Here is a 20,351-nt window from a genome sequence, read left to right as displayed (position 1 = left end):
TCTACCACCACCAGCGTCTAGACCCCGGGGGGTTCCCTATTCGACTATGGATTCATCACCCTCCTTAAATCAAACCATCTCTACGGGGTCTAATCGCCAAAGACTTTCCACATTCTTATTCATGCGTTCACATGTTGATAAATATTCTTTTACCATAAAAACAAGTCTCTCCTGATTAAAATATTTATATGATATGTTTGAAACTTAGAAATGTAACATATCTATTGTTTGTAAAAAAAGGTACAATGCCAATATTTTATTCTAGTGACTGGGCTGTTCCCCAGGAAGAATAAGTTTGTCTTCTCAACTGTCAGAAGGACTGGGACTGCTTTGGCTAATTATTTACCTAGATATGAGAAAACCCTAGTGAGCACAACAGTATTCAAACAGACAGAGAAAAGTACATGTGGAAAAATATATGTGTTTTTTTTTTGTTTTGTTTTTTTGAAGTTAGTGAGTTTGCAGTATGTACGGTAACATGGGCTGCGCTGTTTGCTGTGTGCACCAAAAATATTAATGATGGACAGCTTCAAACAGCCATGTCTAATCCAACCTAAACATTCTCCTTTAGGACATAAAGAATATGAAGGTTTGGCAGAGTCCTACCTCTGCTGACGTCAAATTACAGAGAGAGAAAATCCAACACTCCACTAAATGGGGGAAGCAAAAAACCCTCTGCTCTGTTCTAAAATTGGTTTCCACTGCCTGTCTAAAGCCAGGTTTATATTCATTGGCTCAACTGGATACTTGTCTCACCACAAAGCATCGTGAAGTCTCACCTCACCCTGCTGTTGAACTTCAGTGACAGAAAGCAGAGACAAAGAAGAAATAATTCAGTGTGATCACAGAGTTAAGCTCTTTCACCCTGCTGACTCTGGACTGGAGTTTTTTAAGTGACAATATTTTCTGCCTTCTTTCAAACGTTCTTGTCCAGCGAATTAGAATCCAGTCTCAGACTGACGTGAGAAAATAAAGAATGAGGCAGATACTAAAATGCCAAGACACGAAGCAAGGCTTTTCTCTATAGAACCATTTTTTTAATATCACCTGAGAGTGATTTATTATTCTTATACCTAAACAAAAAGAAAATAAAACAGAAACCACATTCTAAACCCTTAAAGGCTTTCTTTTGCTCATTTTTATCTTCCCCTTGTTACAGCACAAGCTCGTGGCAAAGTCACTGCACACTTAAGCTGTCATATATTGCTCTTTTTAACATTTCTCAGTTAGGCTACTAAGTCCATTTACATTTTAAGGCACAGACACACCCAACCAAATTCAAAGAACTGGCAGCGACAAAGGCCCCCCACTGCCTCGCCTGACGTCACTGTGTCTCAGCCTAAAAAGGCCACACTGCAAAGACTACAGCCAACATTCAACCAGCATGTAGATTCTGCATCTGCGTGAGAGGAAACAACTCTCCACACCAGCAGACGGCTGTAGTCTGTAATCATCATTCAAAAACAGAAACCAGATGAGCGTCTTAATGCCTGTTAGCCAGTTAGCATATTAACAACACAATCCAATTTTGAAAGAACAGAGAAAATTTACCGTGCACCAGTGAACAATAACACAGCCCATCAGGAAACGTTTCTGCTTAAGCTCACTGGCTAAAGAAGAGTAATCTGACCTTATGGAACAAGTTTCTCACTCTCTTGCAACTTTAGCTGTTTGTCTACTTTCCTCACTTCTTCTTCTCATCTCATGTGCTGAGCTGAACTGCCAATCAGAGTGATTTCATTCACTGATGGGCTCCGCTGTCGCCACCCCAATTCAACATACTGAATCGGCGCACCTGCAGCAGCAAGCAAACAAGCCATCTACAATCATTTTGTCTTGACCAGCAGACTTCACTACAAGCCAATTAACTGTTGAAACATGCCTTACATTCTAAAACCACCTGTAAGCAATTTAAACAGCTGAGCTGCAGGTGACACCATTAGCCAGCATGAGTCAAACTCAGACCGGCCAGTTCACACTGCTGCAACTTTTCTCTGCAACATTCTAAAATGCTTTCATCTCATCGCAACTCATTGGTCTGAACTGGGCTTTACATCACCAAACAGAATGCTGGGTACAGTTTGCTCTATGTCGCTTCCTACAGTACATTCAAGAAAAGATGACGAAAGAGAGGCTGGTAATGTTACATTGGGCTCTAGTTTCGCAGACCGGGTGAGGCGGGGGCGCAGTGCACCTGTGCTTCGCCAACTGGGTGTGGCCAGGCGGATTTTGCAAGTTTGGCACACCGTGCACGCTGGCGCAGCTACTCCTCTTTCCCATCTCCGTCCTTCCTACCTGCGCAAGTCGGAAAGAGGGAGGAGAAAAGGCGTGGAGTGGGTTATACACACATCACACCAATCAAATGAGCCCCTCTCCTCGCCCTTAAATGCACCACGCGAAGGTGTAATGAGAGTTTACTCAATTCGCCATGGCAGAAGAGAGCAGCAGCGTCAGACAGCCAAACTTCTCCCAGGAGGAAACTGATGTTTTGGTCCGGGAGGTCCAAACTCACAGTGTCCGAATATACGGAACTGCGAGCAGACCTCCACGGGCTGATGATGCAAAGGTAGCCTGGGAGGAGGTCACCACAATTGTAAATCAATGTTGCGTTTCTCTTGTGCACGCGCGCTCTCTCTTTCTCTCTCGCAGTCTCACTCTGTTTCTTTTCTTTTGACTTTTCTAAGATGACAGATGCTGAATATATACTCCCTATCTGATGCTGTGGCTGTTTGTGTGGCTGAGAGGGATGTGAACTCATTAGTTTGCAGCTGTGTTAATCAAATCAGGTTGGGTTTCCATTACGTGTGCCAAACGTGCCAAACGGTGCCAATCTCCTTTCATCTGACATCAGATGTGACGGGACAGTCAATATAGAGATACATTTATGTGCTGATTGCAGATAGTTGCATTGAATAGTGTTTTTTTGGGGTATTTATTGCATTGTTAATGTGCCTGATATTCTAGAAACCTACCTGTGAGGTTTTGGTGACGTGTGTGTACTGTCCGCCGGTCAGCCAAACTTCAGCTTACACCAGCTGCACTCCGCCTGCGCTGACAGTAGACCCGGTTTCAGCTGGCGAGCTTTTAGCACACCTTCGGCGAAGCCTTTCGGCATGAAACTGTCACTGCACCAAGCTGGATCTGTCGACACCTCCCCCTGCTGGGGTCCATGTCATTGGTCCGACAGCCCATTGGTCCGACATCCCATTAGTCCGACGGTCCATGGTGCTGAATGGCTCCCGGCGGGCGTATTTCTACCTTGATGGTGCGCCGCGACCGGCTCTGGGTCAGCTGGGAAAGGCTTGAGGCGAAGCAGTCTCACGGCTTATGTGTTTGTCACTTTCTTTTTCATTTTAACCCACACCATGATCTTTTCCTAACCCTAACCAAGTGGTTTTTGTGCCTAAACCTAACCAGACCTTAACCACAGGGCATCATGATGATTTCAGAACGGACTTCAGAACAATGGGTTTAATATGGTCGGAACAATGGGATGTCGGACCAATGGGCAGTTCCCCCCCTGCTGCGCCGCCACACCCATCTCAGCGCACCTCGGTCTGCCAAACTACCAAACTGAGCGCGCCTCGGGTTGCGCTGCTCGAAACTAGCTCTGCGCGGGGTTCACCACCCTGCGCCACCCTGCACTGCACCGGGAAACTAGAGCCCATTGTGTCAAACTCAAACATTTTAGCATCAGCAATAAATTTTTCTGAATGAATGCTTTTGTTCCCATAAATACCCTGGTGTCATATGTTTAGCTGCTGGCAAACAATTTGTATACTCTAGCATTGCTAGGGAATGCAACCATGTCATGGCGGGTGTATTGTTCAGGACCCTAGGAAGTGCAGTGACAAATGTGAAGTTGTTTGGATGAGTGGGTCTGTAGAATGCTACAAGCAGCAATGCTAGAGTCTGTTCCAAACAGACACGCTTTAAACAAGCACTGCACTAGTGCTATGGATGATGCAGTCAGTGAGTACAATTTACCATACAGACTTGAGCTTGCCCTCTTCATTTTGCTTACATTTGTGTATTTTTGTGAATCTGCAGCATTTAACCTCATTAGTTACTACACAGTACCTGCTTGCACTGTGACCATGTCACATATAGACACCTATCAACTAAATTCATTTATCACTGATGAAAAAAGGTCTGAATACAGTGCTTATGAGGCAAGGTCTGAAGTTGTGCAGCATTATTTGTATGGTGTCTGACTGTTTAGAACTGAGTTATGAGCAGAGAAGATGCCTGTGACTTTTTATGCAAATCATGTAAATCTGGTTCAAAGGGTTTAACAGCCAGCTCATACAGAACCAACATTAACCTTCGGTAAAATGGTGATTAAACTGTGAACAACTACTTCAAATAAAGTGTCCCAATATCCAATTTTAATGAACACTATTTCCCATGGCTATATAAAGATTAAAGATGTGTACAAATGTTTGTGTATCTAAGTGCAGCTGGATGTGTGTGTATAGGTGCTGGGGCCTGTCTGTGTCCAGTCTGATCACTGCAGTTTGTCTGTGTTTCTGTCTGGCTCAGCCTGCTGGGTGGAGCACAACAGCCTCTGCTGTAAATGGAGCACTGGTATATGTTTGTATGTTATGTAATGATGTGGTGTGTACATGCTGTCCTGTATGTATTCTATATTTTAAATCTGGGTGTGTGTATACTTCTGTGAGTGCATGTGTGGAATATTTAAGCACTCTTTTCTATCACACAGATTCTCAGCCTTCTCATCCATCTATAATGTTTGTCTCCCTGGTGAAGTGCTTAGCCTCGATTGCTTTCTCTTTGTCTCTCTCTAACCCTGAGGACACCAGCAGATACGCTTGTGTTTTTACAAATGGAATACTCCACACAGAATTTGAGAGACATACGCCACATGCATCAAGATGCAACCCCTCCATTTTTATGCACTCTGTGTCCAAGTTTTTTTTATTATTATTATGCTGACGGCTCAGCAAAGTGCAAGATCCACACATCTCAACTTAGAGTTGGTGTGGATTAAACAAATGGACGCTTCAGCATCATGCACTGCTGACATTGATGTAGAGGCACTGGTTTCAGGGCTCTGGATCTTTGGTGCTCCTGCAGGGTGCTGGAGGCTGTGTTGTGCCTTCTCAGTCCCAAAGCTGCTGCCCAACAGTTGAGCACAGCCATTAGTTTAGCTAATGGGTCAACAGATAGTGGGAGACTTGTGTACATGTGTGAACCTGCCTTTGAAAGGTGCTGCATGAAGGCATACATTAATTCCATAAGGAGTGTGAGTACAGGTGCTGCTAACAGCAGGTCATTAGACAGAGCTGTCACCGAGGTAACCCCCACGGTTGTTGCCATGGGAGCAGATAAAAAGGTTGTGATACCTTTTTACCAAACCTTCATCCTTCAATGAACCTTGGCTGCAGTGTAGTCCATTAATGTGAAACACACACACACACACACACACACACACACTCACTGACACAGGACAAACACAATAACACATAGGTCTGCACATCCACTCAGGCTGAGCCTCTGTGTGGGTTTTTCCCTTTGGCTAACTGCCTCCAACCAACCATTCACAGGAATATGTCAGCAGCACCAATGAGAAGCACAGGGGTGAATGATGAGCGTCAACAAAAAAGACAAGTGAAAGAAAAGGAAAGGGGAAAAAAGGACAGGAAGTAGAGAGGACAGCTAACAGCGGTAGTGGAAGTTGGAAACGAGATACCTTCTGAGGAACAGTTCCTGCCACAAGCGCTCTGCAGAATATAGAACATCTCACGGAAAGACCTGGGACCTTCCAGGCATGAAGCATTGAGGAGAGAGAGGAGAACGAAGGTGAGACAGGAAGGACAGACAGGCTCAAAGGAGGAGGACAGGAGGATGACATGATGAGCAAAGAAGATGTGGAGATGGACTAGTGAGAAAGGACAGAGACAGCAACTGATACTGATGAGCTGAACCTCTATAAAATTATTGGTATAGACCATTTCATTGCTATTCTGTTGCTGTGGCAACCGCTTTGGGTCCCTGCTCACTTCCTGTCAGCCACCAAGGAAACTATAAAAGAAGGAAAGGACATAACATCAATGACAGCGTTTGAATTTTGCACTGGAACCAGAGTTTGGTACCACCACCAAAAACACATAATTGAAAGCACAAAATATCTTCATACTGCTCGTCTGTAGTGATCCAAGTGTCCTGAAGCCCTGACATAAAAAGTTGTTTGGAAAAACGTCATTTGAACTCTGTTTTTAGCCTCATTGTAGCCTGCAGCTCTAACTGCCTCTCTGTGCACTGCGCTCACGTGTGCGTGCTTGCGCAAGACCGTGAGACATGGGCACCGCATTCATGTGTGTTCACGTGCTTTCAAATGTTGTTTTTCCAAACAACTTTTTATGTCGGGGATTCAGGACACTTGGATCATTACAGACGAGCAGTATAGAGATATTCTGTGGTTTCAATTATGTGTTTTTGGATGTTTGAATCTGGGGCGCCTTAAGCCTCCATTGGGTGGAGTTGTGCTGCTACCCCCTCTCCCCTTGGATCTCCGCAAGTGTTGTGAGGACTCTAAAACTTCACCTGAGCCTCAATCTGCATATGGGTGAGTAGATAATTGGTGAATTTTCATTTTTGGGTGCACTATCCCTTTAAGTGATAAAGATCCAGATTTATAGAGGCTGATACAATTTGGCAATTAGTGCCATCTCCTGACAATGTATTGCAGTGGCTTGACCCTGACCAAATCTGTGTATGCGCTTACAGAGGAGAAGCAAACGATGTGGGCTTCGTGGATAATTGGCAAACTTTCTGGGGAAAACTTGGTCTGATTAGGAGACAGCATTCATACCACTTTGGATGGAGCTGCTCTCATTTCTAGAAACCTGGCCAAGTTTATTAGTTATTCCAAACCCTGACGATCCAGAGTTGAGACCAGGAATCAGAGTCGCAATCTTAAACACTTCTCTGAGCTTCTAGGGCAGTTACCCACCCATAATGTTATAAAACAGTGTCTGTCCCCGACCACCTAAATTATTTAAATCTAAACTAGTTAAAAAAAGAGTTGTACATAAAAACCTAATGAAAATGATCACATTTCCTGTGACAGAAAGACAAAACAGGAGAATTAAATGTGAACTTTCAAACAGCAGGTCTCTGGCATTTAAAGCAGTGTTAGTGAACAAATTAATATCAGATAATCATATTGATTTACTCTTGTCTCACTGAAACCTGGCTGTGCCAAGGTGAATATGTCAGTCTAAATGAATTCACTTCTCCCAGTCATAGGAATACTCACAGTCCTCAAGGCAGCGGCCGAGGAGGGGGAGTTGCAGCCATTTTTGACTCTGGTCTATTTATCTTCCCTAAACCTAAAATTAAAGGGAAATTTCGGTTTATTTCAACCCGTCTCCTATCGTCCTAAATTTGTTTCAAGTGACTAGTGACATAGAAATAATAGTTAGCATGTTAGCTGTTAGCCTAGATACAGCCGTAGTGTCAGACCTGTTAAAATGTAAGTGAACGGGCATACTTTCAAGTGCAAAGTTAGTCCACCAAACAAGCTTTTTTTTCCCACAAAGACCGCCTCATATTGTTAGGATAAATGTCAGAACGACATGTAAACGTGTTGTCTTACCTTACCGGTGTGGTGCCATGTTTGTCTAGCTCTGCTTTCCAAATCACAGTCGAAATATATCTCGCCAGTTCTAGATAAAGCCCAGCTGGATACTACTCCAGGTGGAGGTGTCTCATCCTCGGTCACATCCAGACCTTGAAAATAAGGCTGCAACCGGTCCCATTCCTTCCAACAGAGGCATTCCTCTTCTGTGGGCACTGGAGCACAGCATTCACAGGTACACCACCAATCTCCAGAGCTACGCAGCCTTGCAGCAGCCATTCCTCCCCTCTCGTCCTCTAACGTTACCTGTTGCGCCTCTCTCTCTCTCCTCCTCCGTTCTTCAATTTCACAAAGCTCGTCGGCAGTGTATTCTGGCTCAAATAAATAAGGGCAGCCATCAAACTCTGCAAAATCAAATTCCTCCTCCACAAAGTCGAAGTCTGGCAAAAAGTCAGCCATTATTCTATAAATCTTTCATAAGATAAATGAATGAACTTTTCAGGCTACTGTCCGATTCTGCCTTCCAGCTGTTGCTGCTTGTTCAGGCACGCTATGAGATCGCTGCTTGTTCTCGCGATATTTCAGCCGCGCTTTGGAAAGCAGAGCTAGAGGGATAAACAAACATGGCAGCACACCGGTAAGGTAAGACAACACGTTTACATGTCGTTTTCTATATGTTCTCTGACATTTATCCTAACGATTTGAGGCGGTCTTTGTGGAAAAAAGCTTGTTTAGTGGACTAACTTTGTACTTGAAATTATGCCCGTTCACTTATGTTTTAACAGGTTTGACGCTACGGCTGTATCTAGGCTAACGGCTAACATGCTAACTATTATTTCTATGTCACTAGTCACTTGAAACAAATTTAGGACGATAGGAGATAGGTTGAAATAAACCGAAATTTTCCTTTAAAACCAACATCACAAAAATTTGAAAGGAACTGGAATTTAACCAAGCTAAAAGAATCTCGTTTATTCTGGGAAGACAGTCGTAAAACGTACAGGAGGGCCCTCCGTAATGTCAGAGCAAACTGTTACTCAACATTAATAAAAGAAAAAAAGAACAACCTCCGGTTTCTTTCCAGCACTGTGGCCAGGCTGACAGAGAGTCAGCTCTATTGAGAATAACTGCAGTAATGACTTTATGAGCTTTTTTAATGAAAAATATATTAGAGGTAAAATCATCACTTCCCTCAGACAGTACCAATCTGCCTTCAAACACAGGGACCTTAAACACAACTGTAAGACCTGATATACATTTGGATTGCTTCTCTCCTATAATCCTTCAACAACTGATCTCAACTATTTCTTCATCTAAATCATCAACATGTTTCTTAGACCCCCTTTAGTTCACACCTCTTTATTAGACATGATCCATATTTCTTTATTAACAGGCTATGAGCCACAAGGTAGCTGTAATTAAACCTCTACTAAAAAAGCTCACCCTGGATCCAGAGGTGTTGGCCAAATATAGGCCCATACTGAAGGTCCTTGAGAAAGTAGTTGCAAACCAGCTCTCCATGACAATTTATTTGAGGAATTTCAGTCAGGATTTAGAGTGCCTTATAGCACAGAGACAGCACTAGTAAAAATTACAAATGATCTTCTGATTGCTTCAGACAAAGGACTCATCTCTACTTGTTTCATTTGACCTTAGCGCCGCATTTGACACAATTGACCATCAAATTCTGCTACAGAGACAGGAACATTTAATTGGCCTTAAAGATTCTGCACTAAGCTGGTTTAAATCCTATTTATCTGATTGATTTCAGTCCGTTCATTTTCATGATGAATCATCTTTGCATACTAAGGTTTGTTTTGGAGTTCCACAATGTTCTGTGCTTGGACCAATTCTGTTCACTTTATATATGCTTCCCTTAGGTAACATCATTAGAAATCACTCTGTAAACTTCCATTGTTATGCAGATGATGCACAATCTAGCAATCAAGTCAGAAGAATTGGATCAATTAACTAAACTTCAAACATGCCTTAAAGACATTAAAACCTGGATGAGCTCCAATTTTCTTATATTAAATTGAGACAAAACTGAAGTTATTGTTTTTGGCCCCAAACACCTCAGAAACTCTCTATCAGAAGATATAGTTTCTCTGGATGGCATTGTTCTTGCTTTTTGCACAACCATAAGAAACCTCGGAGTAATATTTGATCATGATTTGTCTTTTAACTCCCATATAAAACAAACTTCAAGGTCGACGTTCTTTCATCTGTGTAATATTGCAAAAAATAGGCCTATCCTGTCTCAAAAACATGCAGAAATATTGGTCCACAATTACTGCAATTCCCTATTATCAGGTTACTCTAATAAGTCTTTAAAAACTCTCCAGCTGATCCACAATGCGGCAGCACATGTACTAACAGGAACAAAGAAACAAGATCATATTTCTCCTGTTTTAGCTTCTCTGCACTGGCTCCCTGTAAAATCCAAGAATTGATTTTAAAATCCTTCTCCTCACTTACAAAGCTCTAAATGGTCAGGCTCCGTCATATCTTAGAGAGCTCATAGTGCCCTATTATCCCACCAGTACATTGCACTCTGAGAATGCTGGATTACTCGTGGTTCCTAAAGTCTCCAAAAGTAGAACAGGAGCCAGAGCCTTCACCTGTCAGGCTCCTCTCCTGTGGAATCATCTTCCTGTTTCGGTCCGGGAGGCAGACACCAACTCAACATTTAAGACTAGACTAAGATTTTCCTTTTTGATTAAAGCATATAGTTAGGGCTGGCTCAGGCTTGCTTTGTACCAGCCCCTAGTTAGGCTGACTTAGGCCTAGTATACACCAAGCAGCTTCTCTCCTTCTCTCTTTCTCTTCTCAGTTTCTAAAAAGTTGGTTCTTCTTCATTCGCTTACATTCACATTCTATTACTGCCTATTGCTAACTCGGCTTTACTGTATGTCACTAAATCGGCTTCTTCTCCGGAGCCTTTTTGCTCCACAGTCTAGCAGGATCCCTCAAATCGCAGCTACACCTGGATTGTGTGTTGTGGCTGCGCTGCTGCCGTGGTCCTGCCTGATGCCTCCTACTTCTACTATTATTATTAGTCATACTTCTACCATTTTTATACATATATGATTATTACTGTCACATACATATACTATAATATATTAATATATACGTACAACATATGCTACCAAAATTAGTGTTATTATCATTAGTATTATTATTATTATTATTATCATTACTAAAATCACTGTTATTGTAGCTATTGTCATTACGGCTTGCCCTGCTTCTCTCTCTGTCACTGTCTCTCTTTCTGTATCATTTTGTCATTTGGATTACTGTAAATTTATTATGTTGATCTGTTTTATACACATGACATCTGTTGCTCATCTGTCCATCCTGGAAAAGGGATCCCTCCTCAGTTGATCTTCCTGAGGTTTCTACCATTTTTTCCCCGTTAAAGGGTATTTTGTGGGGAGTTTTTCCTTATCCGCTGTGATGGTCAGAGAAGAAGGACAGAGGGATATCGTAGGCTGTAAAGCCCTCTGAGGCAAATTGTGAATTGTGATGTTGGGCTTTGTAAATAAAATTGAATTGAATTGAAGTAAATGCTCCCAGATCTGGTTACCTGAATGGCAGGAAACAGCAGTTCATGTAAGAGAAAGCCCCTCTTAATGTGGGTGTATGGGAAGGCTTGTAGGAGTGTCACATTTGTGAAGTGATATTCTTTGTTTGACAGACACTATAAATTATCATGTTGTATCAATTCTGGGGTTTTCTCTCAGGATTAAAAGACCAACAAATGTGCAACTCTTTGTCTAAGCCTGTTATTTTAAGTCTTGTTTATGCTAGAACATAATTGGCATTGTCGGCAGGATAGTATATATCAGTAATAGTACATTAGCAATAGTTAACATTATCTAATGAGCTGACTAACATTAGCCCCTCTGAGTATTTTTAAATATCATATCAAAATATCAATTAACAGTTATACTGCTGGTTAGTTATCTACAATGAAATACATGTGACATTACAATACTACCTGCTGTAAGGAAAAATGGAGAAAAGTAAAGCCACTGCAGCCAATTCACTGGTCTCTTTTCATTTATTCTTTCAGGTTGGTAAATGTTCCCATAAGCACTCTTATATATTATTGGTAGTGTAGTTGGTCTTTCTGTATTTGTGTGTTCAAATTATTGTGCTTCCTTAGATTGCTCAAGTTAATAACAGCACTACTGTAATGTTAGACAGTCATTTATGATAATGTAGCTCCCCAGCAATTTAAGCTTTTATATTTCTAATTTTGATGATACAACTTGTGACAGCACAATTATTAAGCTCCTACGGGGTATAACTGTTGGTAGTTGTAGTTTTTTTTGTCTTCCAAAATTGCCAAATTGTAATTCTATGGCTTTTTGTGGTCTGAAAAATTAAGCTAAGCTAACGTAGGCACCATTAGCTGGCACTTGTTGCAATAACATAATGCATAATAACAATTTATCTTAACTACAACAAGTAACATTAACTAGCTACACTGGCTATTAAATTTAAGCTACTTAGCAGAACACATTTAACCAAACTAACATCATCAACACAATGTGCATCTCTCGACTTTGGAGGGCAAATGAACTCAAAATATACAAGCTATCTGAGGAAATATATATCAACCAATATATCAAATGTTAGCTATTTAAAAGTGCAACAAACTACCAATGATTCTGCCAGGTAAAATTACAGGTCATAGATAAAGAGATGATAATCCCATTCTACACCCATAATGATGGACAGAGCCATGATCTACCAATATTAAGGAAAACTTATAGGCACATTTAAATGAAAAACATCAGTTGACATCACATGTTTTTGTTTTTTTGTTGTTTTTTTTAATTTTGTGGAAACATTTTTCAGTTAAAGAGAAATTTCGGTTTATTTCAACCTGTCTCCTATCGTCCTAAATTTGTTTCAAGTGACTAGTGACATAGAAATAATAGTTAGCATGATAGCCATTAGCCTAGATACAGCCGTAGCGTCAGACCTGTTAAAGCATAAGTGAAAGGGCATACCTTCAAGTGCAAAGTTAGTCCACCAAACAAGCTTTTTTTCCACAAAGACCGCCTCAAATCGTTAGGATAAATGTCAGAGAACATATAGAAAACGACATGTAAACGTGTTGTCTTACCTTACCGGTGTGGTGCCATGATTGTTTACCATCTAGCTCTGCTTTCCAAAGCACAGCCGAAATATATCTCGCCAGCTCTAGATAAAGCCCAGCTGGATACTACTCCAGGTGGAGGTGTCTCGTCCTCGGTCACATCCAGACCTTGAAAATAAGGCTGCAACCGGTCCCATTCCTTGCAACAGAGGCATTCCTCTTCTGTGGGCACTGGGGCACAGCATTCACAGGTACACCACCAATCTCCAGAGCTACGCAGCCTTGCAGCAGCCATTCCTCCCCTCTTGTCCTCTAACGTTACCTGTTGCGCCTCTCTCTCTCCTCCTCCTCCGTTCTTCAGTTTCACGAAGCTCTTCGTCAGTGTATTCTGGCTCAAATAAATAAGGGCGGCCATCAAACTCTGCAAAATCAAATTCCTCCTCCACAAAGTCGAAGTCTGGCAAAAAGTCAGCCATTATTCTATAAATCTTTCATAAAATAAATGAATGAACTTTTCAGGCTACTGTCCGATTCTGCCTTCCAGCTGTTGCTGCTTGTTCAGGCATGCTATGAGATCGCTGCTTGTTCTCGCAATATTTCAGCCGCGCTTTGGAAAGCAGAGCTAGAGGGATAAACAAACATGGCAGCACACCGGTTTACATGTCGTTTTCTATATGTTCTCTGACATTTATCCTAACGATTTGAGGCGGTCTTTGTGGAAAAAAGCTTGTTTAGTGGACTAACTTTGCACTTGAAGATATGCCCGTTCACTTATGTTTTAACAGGTCTGACGCTACGGCTGTATCTAGGCTAACGGCTAACATGCTAACTATTATTTCTATGTCACTAATCGAAACAAATTTAGGACGATAGGAGACGGGTTGAAATAAACCGAAATTTCCCTTTAAAGGTCAGTCAACAAAGATATGATGGGTTATTGTGGGATTTGCTGTGCCCGCCCCATTAACTTCAATAGAAGCTGTACCAAACTCTGTCTCCAATGCATAACTTGAACACTGTTACTGACGTTATGTCCTTTCCTGCTTTTAATGTTTCCTTGTCAGCCACTGTATTAAAAAACATTCCAACAGGAAATATTCTCTGATTCTCTGAAGAACATTTTGTACTTGTGGGCTTTAACAACACTTATGCTAACAAGTGTGAATTAAAGCTGCTGACAAGCAATATCTAATGGACATTTAATAAAAGTATTTATTAATATTATTTGACATGAAGGTTTATTATCATTAGATATTATTCATTAAAATGTGCTTTCTTATCACAAGCAACCAGTTTTGTGATTTTGTCGTCAACAAAACATTTAACATTTACAAAAATGTTTCTTGCAATCCAGACTATTTCATGACATTGAAACAAAGATCTTTTCTTTTCTACGATCTGAATATAACAATGAATTAATGAGGTCAATATAACAATCTCACATAATCACAGCTTTAATGATGCCTGTCTGCTGTGAGATCATTCTGCAGCCCCTTCAAAAGATTGTTAGGAAAGATTATCTGACACTGGCCTGTTCCCAGGGTACAACCAAGAGTTGTTGAGAGTCAGCTTTTCCTCTGCAGTCTTCACATTTGGAAGAGTGCCAGGTGAAAGTTAAAGGCAGCAGAGCCAACTGAACATGGTTGGATTGAATTTAAAGAATGTCTTCAACAGAAACGTAATAGTACTGGTAATTTGTTCAAATGCTTAAAACAACCTATGTTAAAGGAAAAATTCATCACCTTCTCTGTGGATGTCCAGTCAGTGTTGATGGTAAATGTAGTCAGTTGAAGCAATAAATTCCTCACTGCATGCTGTATTGACTGAGAGAGCTTTGTTCTCTGTCACTGGGTATCATCACCATAGCCTGTAGCTATTTCTTTAGCATTAGGCTTGGTTGTCTTTTCCAGTTTGTCTTCAGGATCCTGAAGAGAGTCTAAAAAACACCTCTGTCCAAGTAAGGAGTAAAACTTTCATGCACGCACAAGGGCTCTCTCAGGGCTGGCGCCGGTGACAACAACCAACAAAAACTGCCCACGCAGAGGGCAGTTTGAGTAAAGGCACCAGCAGTTGCTGTTTGCTCTCGGCAGCTCAGGGTCTGGAGGCTCCCTGCCAGCCATATCCCTCTCTCCACTGCATTTCTTTGGCTCCTGCTCAAATAAATACGGCTGAATATACGAGTCAGCCAAACACTGTAAAATGTATCCTCGTCGATTCTCTGCATACATATTTTGAGATGCCATATTTGCTGTTTTTTCACTTGCAATACAAGCAAAGAGAACAGAGAAGTTCTATATCTGGATAGATGTCCAAGCTGAAATAGCCCGTAGTTCTTCCTGCATCGAGCTCCGTCAATATCACATGAAATGACAACGCTGAATGCAAGAAGAACAACAGATTTTGCAGCTGCAGACTGTTTTCATAGTCAACATAGCATGCACTGAAGAATTTATTGCTTCAATCAAGTATTTGTTATATTTGTATATTATTGTTTGTTATTTATTGCTGTCTCTTGTATTTTTTGTATGCCTATTTTTTTAAGTTTTTAAATTTTGAAATCTTTAATCTGACTCTGTCCCCTTGACTGCTGTAACACTGGAATTTCTCAATTGTGGGAGCAATAAAGGTGTGTCTTATCTTATCTTAAGTACATTTACCATTAACACTTGTTGGACATCCACATAAATGGTAGGGAATTTTCCCCTTAACATTTTCCTCACAAGGACCTCTTGTGGTCTCTTGCAGAAGCAAAGGAAAAGTTGCATGATATTTTTGGTTCCAAATACCCTCTTAGGAGGGACGCAAGGGTGGCTGCTCAAACATACAAGTGCCTGACTTTGACAAGGGGGGACCACTGTTCACATCTCATGAGCCCCTTTTACACTACCTGTTCAGGGTGGGAATATCATGGCTTTATGCCACCTCGCTGTTCTGTATATAACGTACGATCGTGGAAAAGGGGTGGAGATTGGTCTCAAATTTAAGCCACCATGGGAGGTAGGAACAGCGCCAAAGCAGTGTCTACATAAACTGGACAGCCTGCAAGACAGGATCACGGGTGGCACATGTGTGACGATTTGACAATGTGTTAAGAGTGTGACCCACCACAGTAGATTTAAAGTAGCTGTTAGCAGCTAACACAAAGAAGAAGAACAGCGGCCGTAAATATCTGTAAATTGGGAAAACAATGAGATTCAGGAGCTCCTTGCCCTCCAAGCAGAGGACGACATTAGCTGCCATATAACAGGGACAGTATATGACTGTTATTGACACATTAATGCCATTGTTATTGTTAAGAATGCACTATTGACATGTTATATGTCATACATGAGGCAAACGGTGTTGTGTTAAGCGTCATGCCTCTTCTCATTCTGCAATGCCGCGATGCAGTGCATAATCACACACTGGAGTTGGACAATGTCGCCGTTGTTTGGTTCTGTGTAAATATGCGAAGGAGACATAAAGAAAGGAGTTTGTAAAAACCCTATAACACTATCTCTGTGTAAAAAGGGCTTTGGTTTTATTACCATGACTGACATTCATCACTGACACTGCCCTAACCTAACAAGGTAATTCCAGTTGTATTGATACCTTTAACTAGTAATATGCATATAAACTTCCTCAAATTCCTAAAATTGCACTTATATATATTATCTATTTCTATATACTATAAATACATATGAGGCTTTGCATTATTTATGTATTGATTGTATTTATTATTCATTAATACAAATGTTTAAATAAATACATATAATTACAATATTATTTAGATCTGCAGAATGCATTATGCGTCATGCACAGTCTCTTTCTTGTTCTCGCTGACCTGTCAGTCTGTTTCTTGTGCTCGTGTAATGCTAAATTTCCCCCCTGGGATTTTTAATAAATATAATCAAAGTTGTTGATTCATATTGCCTCATTAATATTAACCAATGGAAAGATAAGATGTAGATATGATCCCAGAGAAAGGCTGTACACACTGAAAAATCATGAATGAAGAAGTGAGAAAGGATGTATGCAGATAGGGAGAGGGATGGACAGAGGCATTATGAGAAAGAGAGAAAGAGAGAGAAGAGATGGACAGAGCTATGGAGAGCCAGAAGCACGAGCCAGAAGGTATCTCCAGCTGGATACACACTGACTGTCACTGCTCAGTGACAACAAAAAGAGAGATGGATGGTGCATTGTGGGAACTGCAGTCCTTCCTGGTTGCTGTTATCCATCTAGTGTTGGCTGACTAGAGGTAAAGAGCGCATGCATCACGGCTGGAGAATTGTCAGTATAAATATAGTATTGAATGGCATTAAAAACTAATAGAATTACCATCAAAAGTACTAACTATTAGAATTATCAAATCACTTTTACCACACCAGAATCATCACCATACATAATGCATAAAAATTGAGCTTAGCGTGCTGGGCATGACATAATCTTGTTAAGCCTTTCAAGTGGGTGAAAGTGAACTTTGACGGATCAAAAGGATTTAAGTGTGCCACGTTGGGCATTTCCAATTTATAGGGGAATGTCACACTAGCTTTAAAATCTGTCAGAATGTTCTTTATTCAGAGTGAACCAGTGATTCCTCTTAGCAGACATATTATGAAAGTCATAAATATGTCATGACTAATACTTATAAATAACACTAAATAACTTTAAGGGAAAGTCCCTTTAAGAAAAGCGTCTCAGAATAACATGAATAAAGTTTTGTTAAAGTTTTATCCTAAATTTGATTCATATTAGTTGTCCATAGACTGCCAACTGCTGTTAATACTTTATCTCCTACAGGGTATACAGACCTGACAGCTGGAGAAGCTGTCACCATGGTTACTGGGATGGGCAGAGCGTAACAGATCATGCAGCAAGACAACAGTACCTGAGCTGCACCTCAAACATACACCAACACACTGTCAGCCCAACATAGACCATGCACTGAGCCTGTGCACACCCTACCTCACTCTATACAAAGCTCTCCACTGGCTGACAGAGGATCGTCCTCACCTACAGGGAGATTTTACCTGTGATGTCAAACCACAAGGGGGCGGAGCTCTGCTGCAGGGACACCACACCCACGATCTCTGCCACCTTGTCATTTTCCATGACAGTGAAATTGTAGAACGGCTCGTCAAAAAGCAGTTGGAGAGTAGAGGGAGGAGGTCGACGAATCCACTCAATGTGCAGGCGAGCTGTTGAGGATTTCTGAGGACGCCCGTTGTCTGTTGCTTTGATCTGAGTAGACAAGCATAAAAGTTAGATTGTGAACTAGGAAAAAGGCTCACAAAAGAGTCAGTCATGCAGGAATAGCTTGTAGTTACACAGAAAACAACAATGCATGGATTGTTCTGAGTACTGCAATTCCCATTTAGATGCAATGTGAAGGCCAACCCCAAACTAGTGTGTCAATACTAGGGGATTAGGTAAAAACCCAGATCAGGTCCAATGCCAAAGACAGTCTTACTTTCTATAATATCTTCATGTTAAAGATTATAATCTATTATAATATTATTATAATATCATTACTTTCATTAATGTTGTTGTAGGCTACTGTCATTACCGTCTGTCCTGCATCTCTCTCTGTCTGTCTCTCTCTCTGTCTCATTGTGTCATACGGATTACTGTTTTTTTTTTTTGTCTTTTTTTTTAAAGATTATTTTAATGGGCTTTTTGCCTTTAATGATAGGACAGTGAGTGAAACGGGGAGACAGAGAAAGAGTGGGGACTGACATGCAGCAAAGGGCCGCAAGCCGGATTCGAACCCGCGGCTGCTGCAGCGAGGCAATGCCTCTGTACATGGGGCGCCAGCACTATCCACTACGCTACCGACACCCCGCATATGGATTACTGTTAATGTATTATGTTGATCTGTTCTGTACGACATCTATTGCACGTCTGTCCGTCCTGGAAGAGGGATCCTTCCTCAGTTGCTCTTCCTGAGGTTTCTAATGTTTTTTCCCCCCATTAAAGGATTTTTTGGGGAGTTTTTCCTTATCCGCTACGAGGGTCCTAAGGACAGAGGGATGTCGTATGCTGTAAAGCCCTGTGAGGCAAATTGTGATTTGTGATATTGGGCTTTATAAATAAAATTGATTGACTGATTGATTGATTGATTGAGCTACAGTTTGGTTACAGTTAAGAAAAGTGAACATTTATTACAACTGTGTTATGGGATGTAAACAGTCTCTTGCATGCACTACATATTCATCCACCACCCTGACCTTCACACCCTCATATTGTGCCTCGCTACATAAAGGATACACTACATCCTTCACTGACAGTGAATGTTGGCATTGGATGTAAATAGTGAGGTGCTAAACTGTCCAATATGTACATATTTTGTAGGATACTGGGATGAATTTACTTTACAGCTGGCACAATCTGAGACAAAGGTGCATGTGTTGAACTGAACATGTTTTAACTTGATGAAAGATTTGCAAGATGCCATGTGATACTATGTGTTCTATGTATGTTCTATGTATTCCAGCTCCTCCAATTCTCTATTTTATTTATTGATTTTTTAAATTTATTTTTGTCCTCATTTATTAAAAAAATTTAGCAAAATTCAATATTCAAGTATGCAACTGAATTAATGAATGAGCTTGATTGCGACACTCTTTTTAAGCCTCAATAATCACAAAGTGGTTGACACACAGCAAGGCTACAGCTTTCAGTGCCCCTGGATGATGTTTTATCTAAACCTAACCATGTGCTTTCGTTGCCTAAACCTGAGGTATCAACCAAAAAACTAAGTGTTTTGCTTACATTGTAAGTACATTTTGGCAAAGACGTCATGCATCTAACAAGCAGAAACTGTACATTTCCTGTGAAAATGGAAGTGTGTTTTAAAACGACACAATGCATGTAACAAGTGTAAATAGAGACGCCGTCTGTGATCATCCAAAACAAACACAGGAGGGTACATGGCGTCATATTTATATGTGTAGGTCCAACGACAAAGTGGTGATATTTAACGAGATGGGATGAGAACATGTTGGGCATCAGGCAGGTTTCTTTCATGTGCTGAGCTGATTTTAATGCCAAAAAATTAAATTGACAAGCACGATTGAACGTTCAATTATTCACGTGATGAGCGACAAGAGCGACCAAAGCTGCCACAAATATTTTTGACACTATTTTTAACTTTGCCTCTTTGGAAGTTTCTGGTGTGAACGTACATGTTAAATAATTATTTTTCTCCCTTTTCATCTTTTGTTCTCTCTTTCTTTTTTCTCTTTAAATTGGTTAATTAAGCGCAGGACCAATTGATATTATTTTAAATTTGGGGCTGAAATGTGTTTGGGAGTCTTTCTCCACACATTCGCATGTTGCAAATCAGCTGTTTGTTTTAAGTCGGTTGTTGGTTTTTGATTGCAGAAATATATTTAAATTTAGTTGTTAAATTAAGTTAAAACGATAAAACAAAAAAATAAAATAAAAAACACAAAAAGAGTAGCTATTATCTAGACTAGAGTTGGGTTGATTTCCAATTTTACAGGTCTGGTCCGGTGTATGAGTTTAAATTGGTTTGATTTTATGCAAACTGGCTGATCTGGCATTTGTCATTATGGCAGGTTCTAGCAAATGCAAAAGTAGTCTAAATTGGCGATTTGTCCTGATGGCACCACAGCACTAAATCCAACATGTATT

The 20,351-nt window shown here is 40.9% G+C and overlaps 1 protein-coding gene across 9 annotated transcripts in view; it reads right to left on the bottom strand.

Moving 5' to 3' along the window:
* Positions 1-20,351, bottom strand: part of LOC117259695 (protocadherin Fat 3) — a 391,086-nt gene that overhangs the window by 106,794 nt on the left and 263,941 nt on the right. For 6 of the 9 annotated variants that reach the window (XM_033631307.2, XM_033631315.2, XM_033631310.2 and 3 more), the window contains 2 exons: positions 17,726-17,936; positions 5,714-5,782 (listed from right to left, as the gene is read on the bottom strand). In XM_033631307.2, the coding sequence (XP_033487198.2) occupies positions 5,714-5,782; positions 17,726-17,936 (280 nt within the window). The remainder of the gene's footprint in view (positions 1-5,713; positions 5,783-17,725; positions 17,937-20,351) is intronic. The other 3 variants (XM_033631313.2, XM_033631314.2, XM_033631316.2) reach the window with 1 other exon arrangement.

The sequence above is a fragment of the Epinephelus lanceolatus genome, chromosome 4, assembly GCF_041903045.1.
Source record: "Epinephelus lanceolatus isolate andai-2023 chromosome 4, ASM4190304v1, whole genome shotgun sequence".
NCBI classification, from domain to species: domain Eukaryota; kingdom Metazoa; phylum Chordata; class Actinopteri; order Perciformes; family Serranidae; genus Epinephelus; species Epinephelus lanceolatus.
This window is presented reverse-complemented; position numbering and strand designations above follow the sequence as displayed.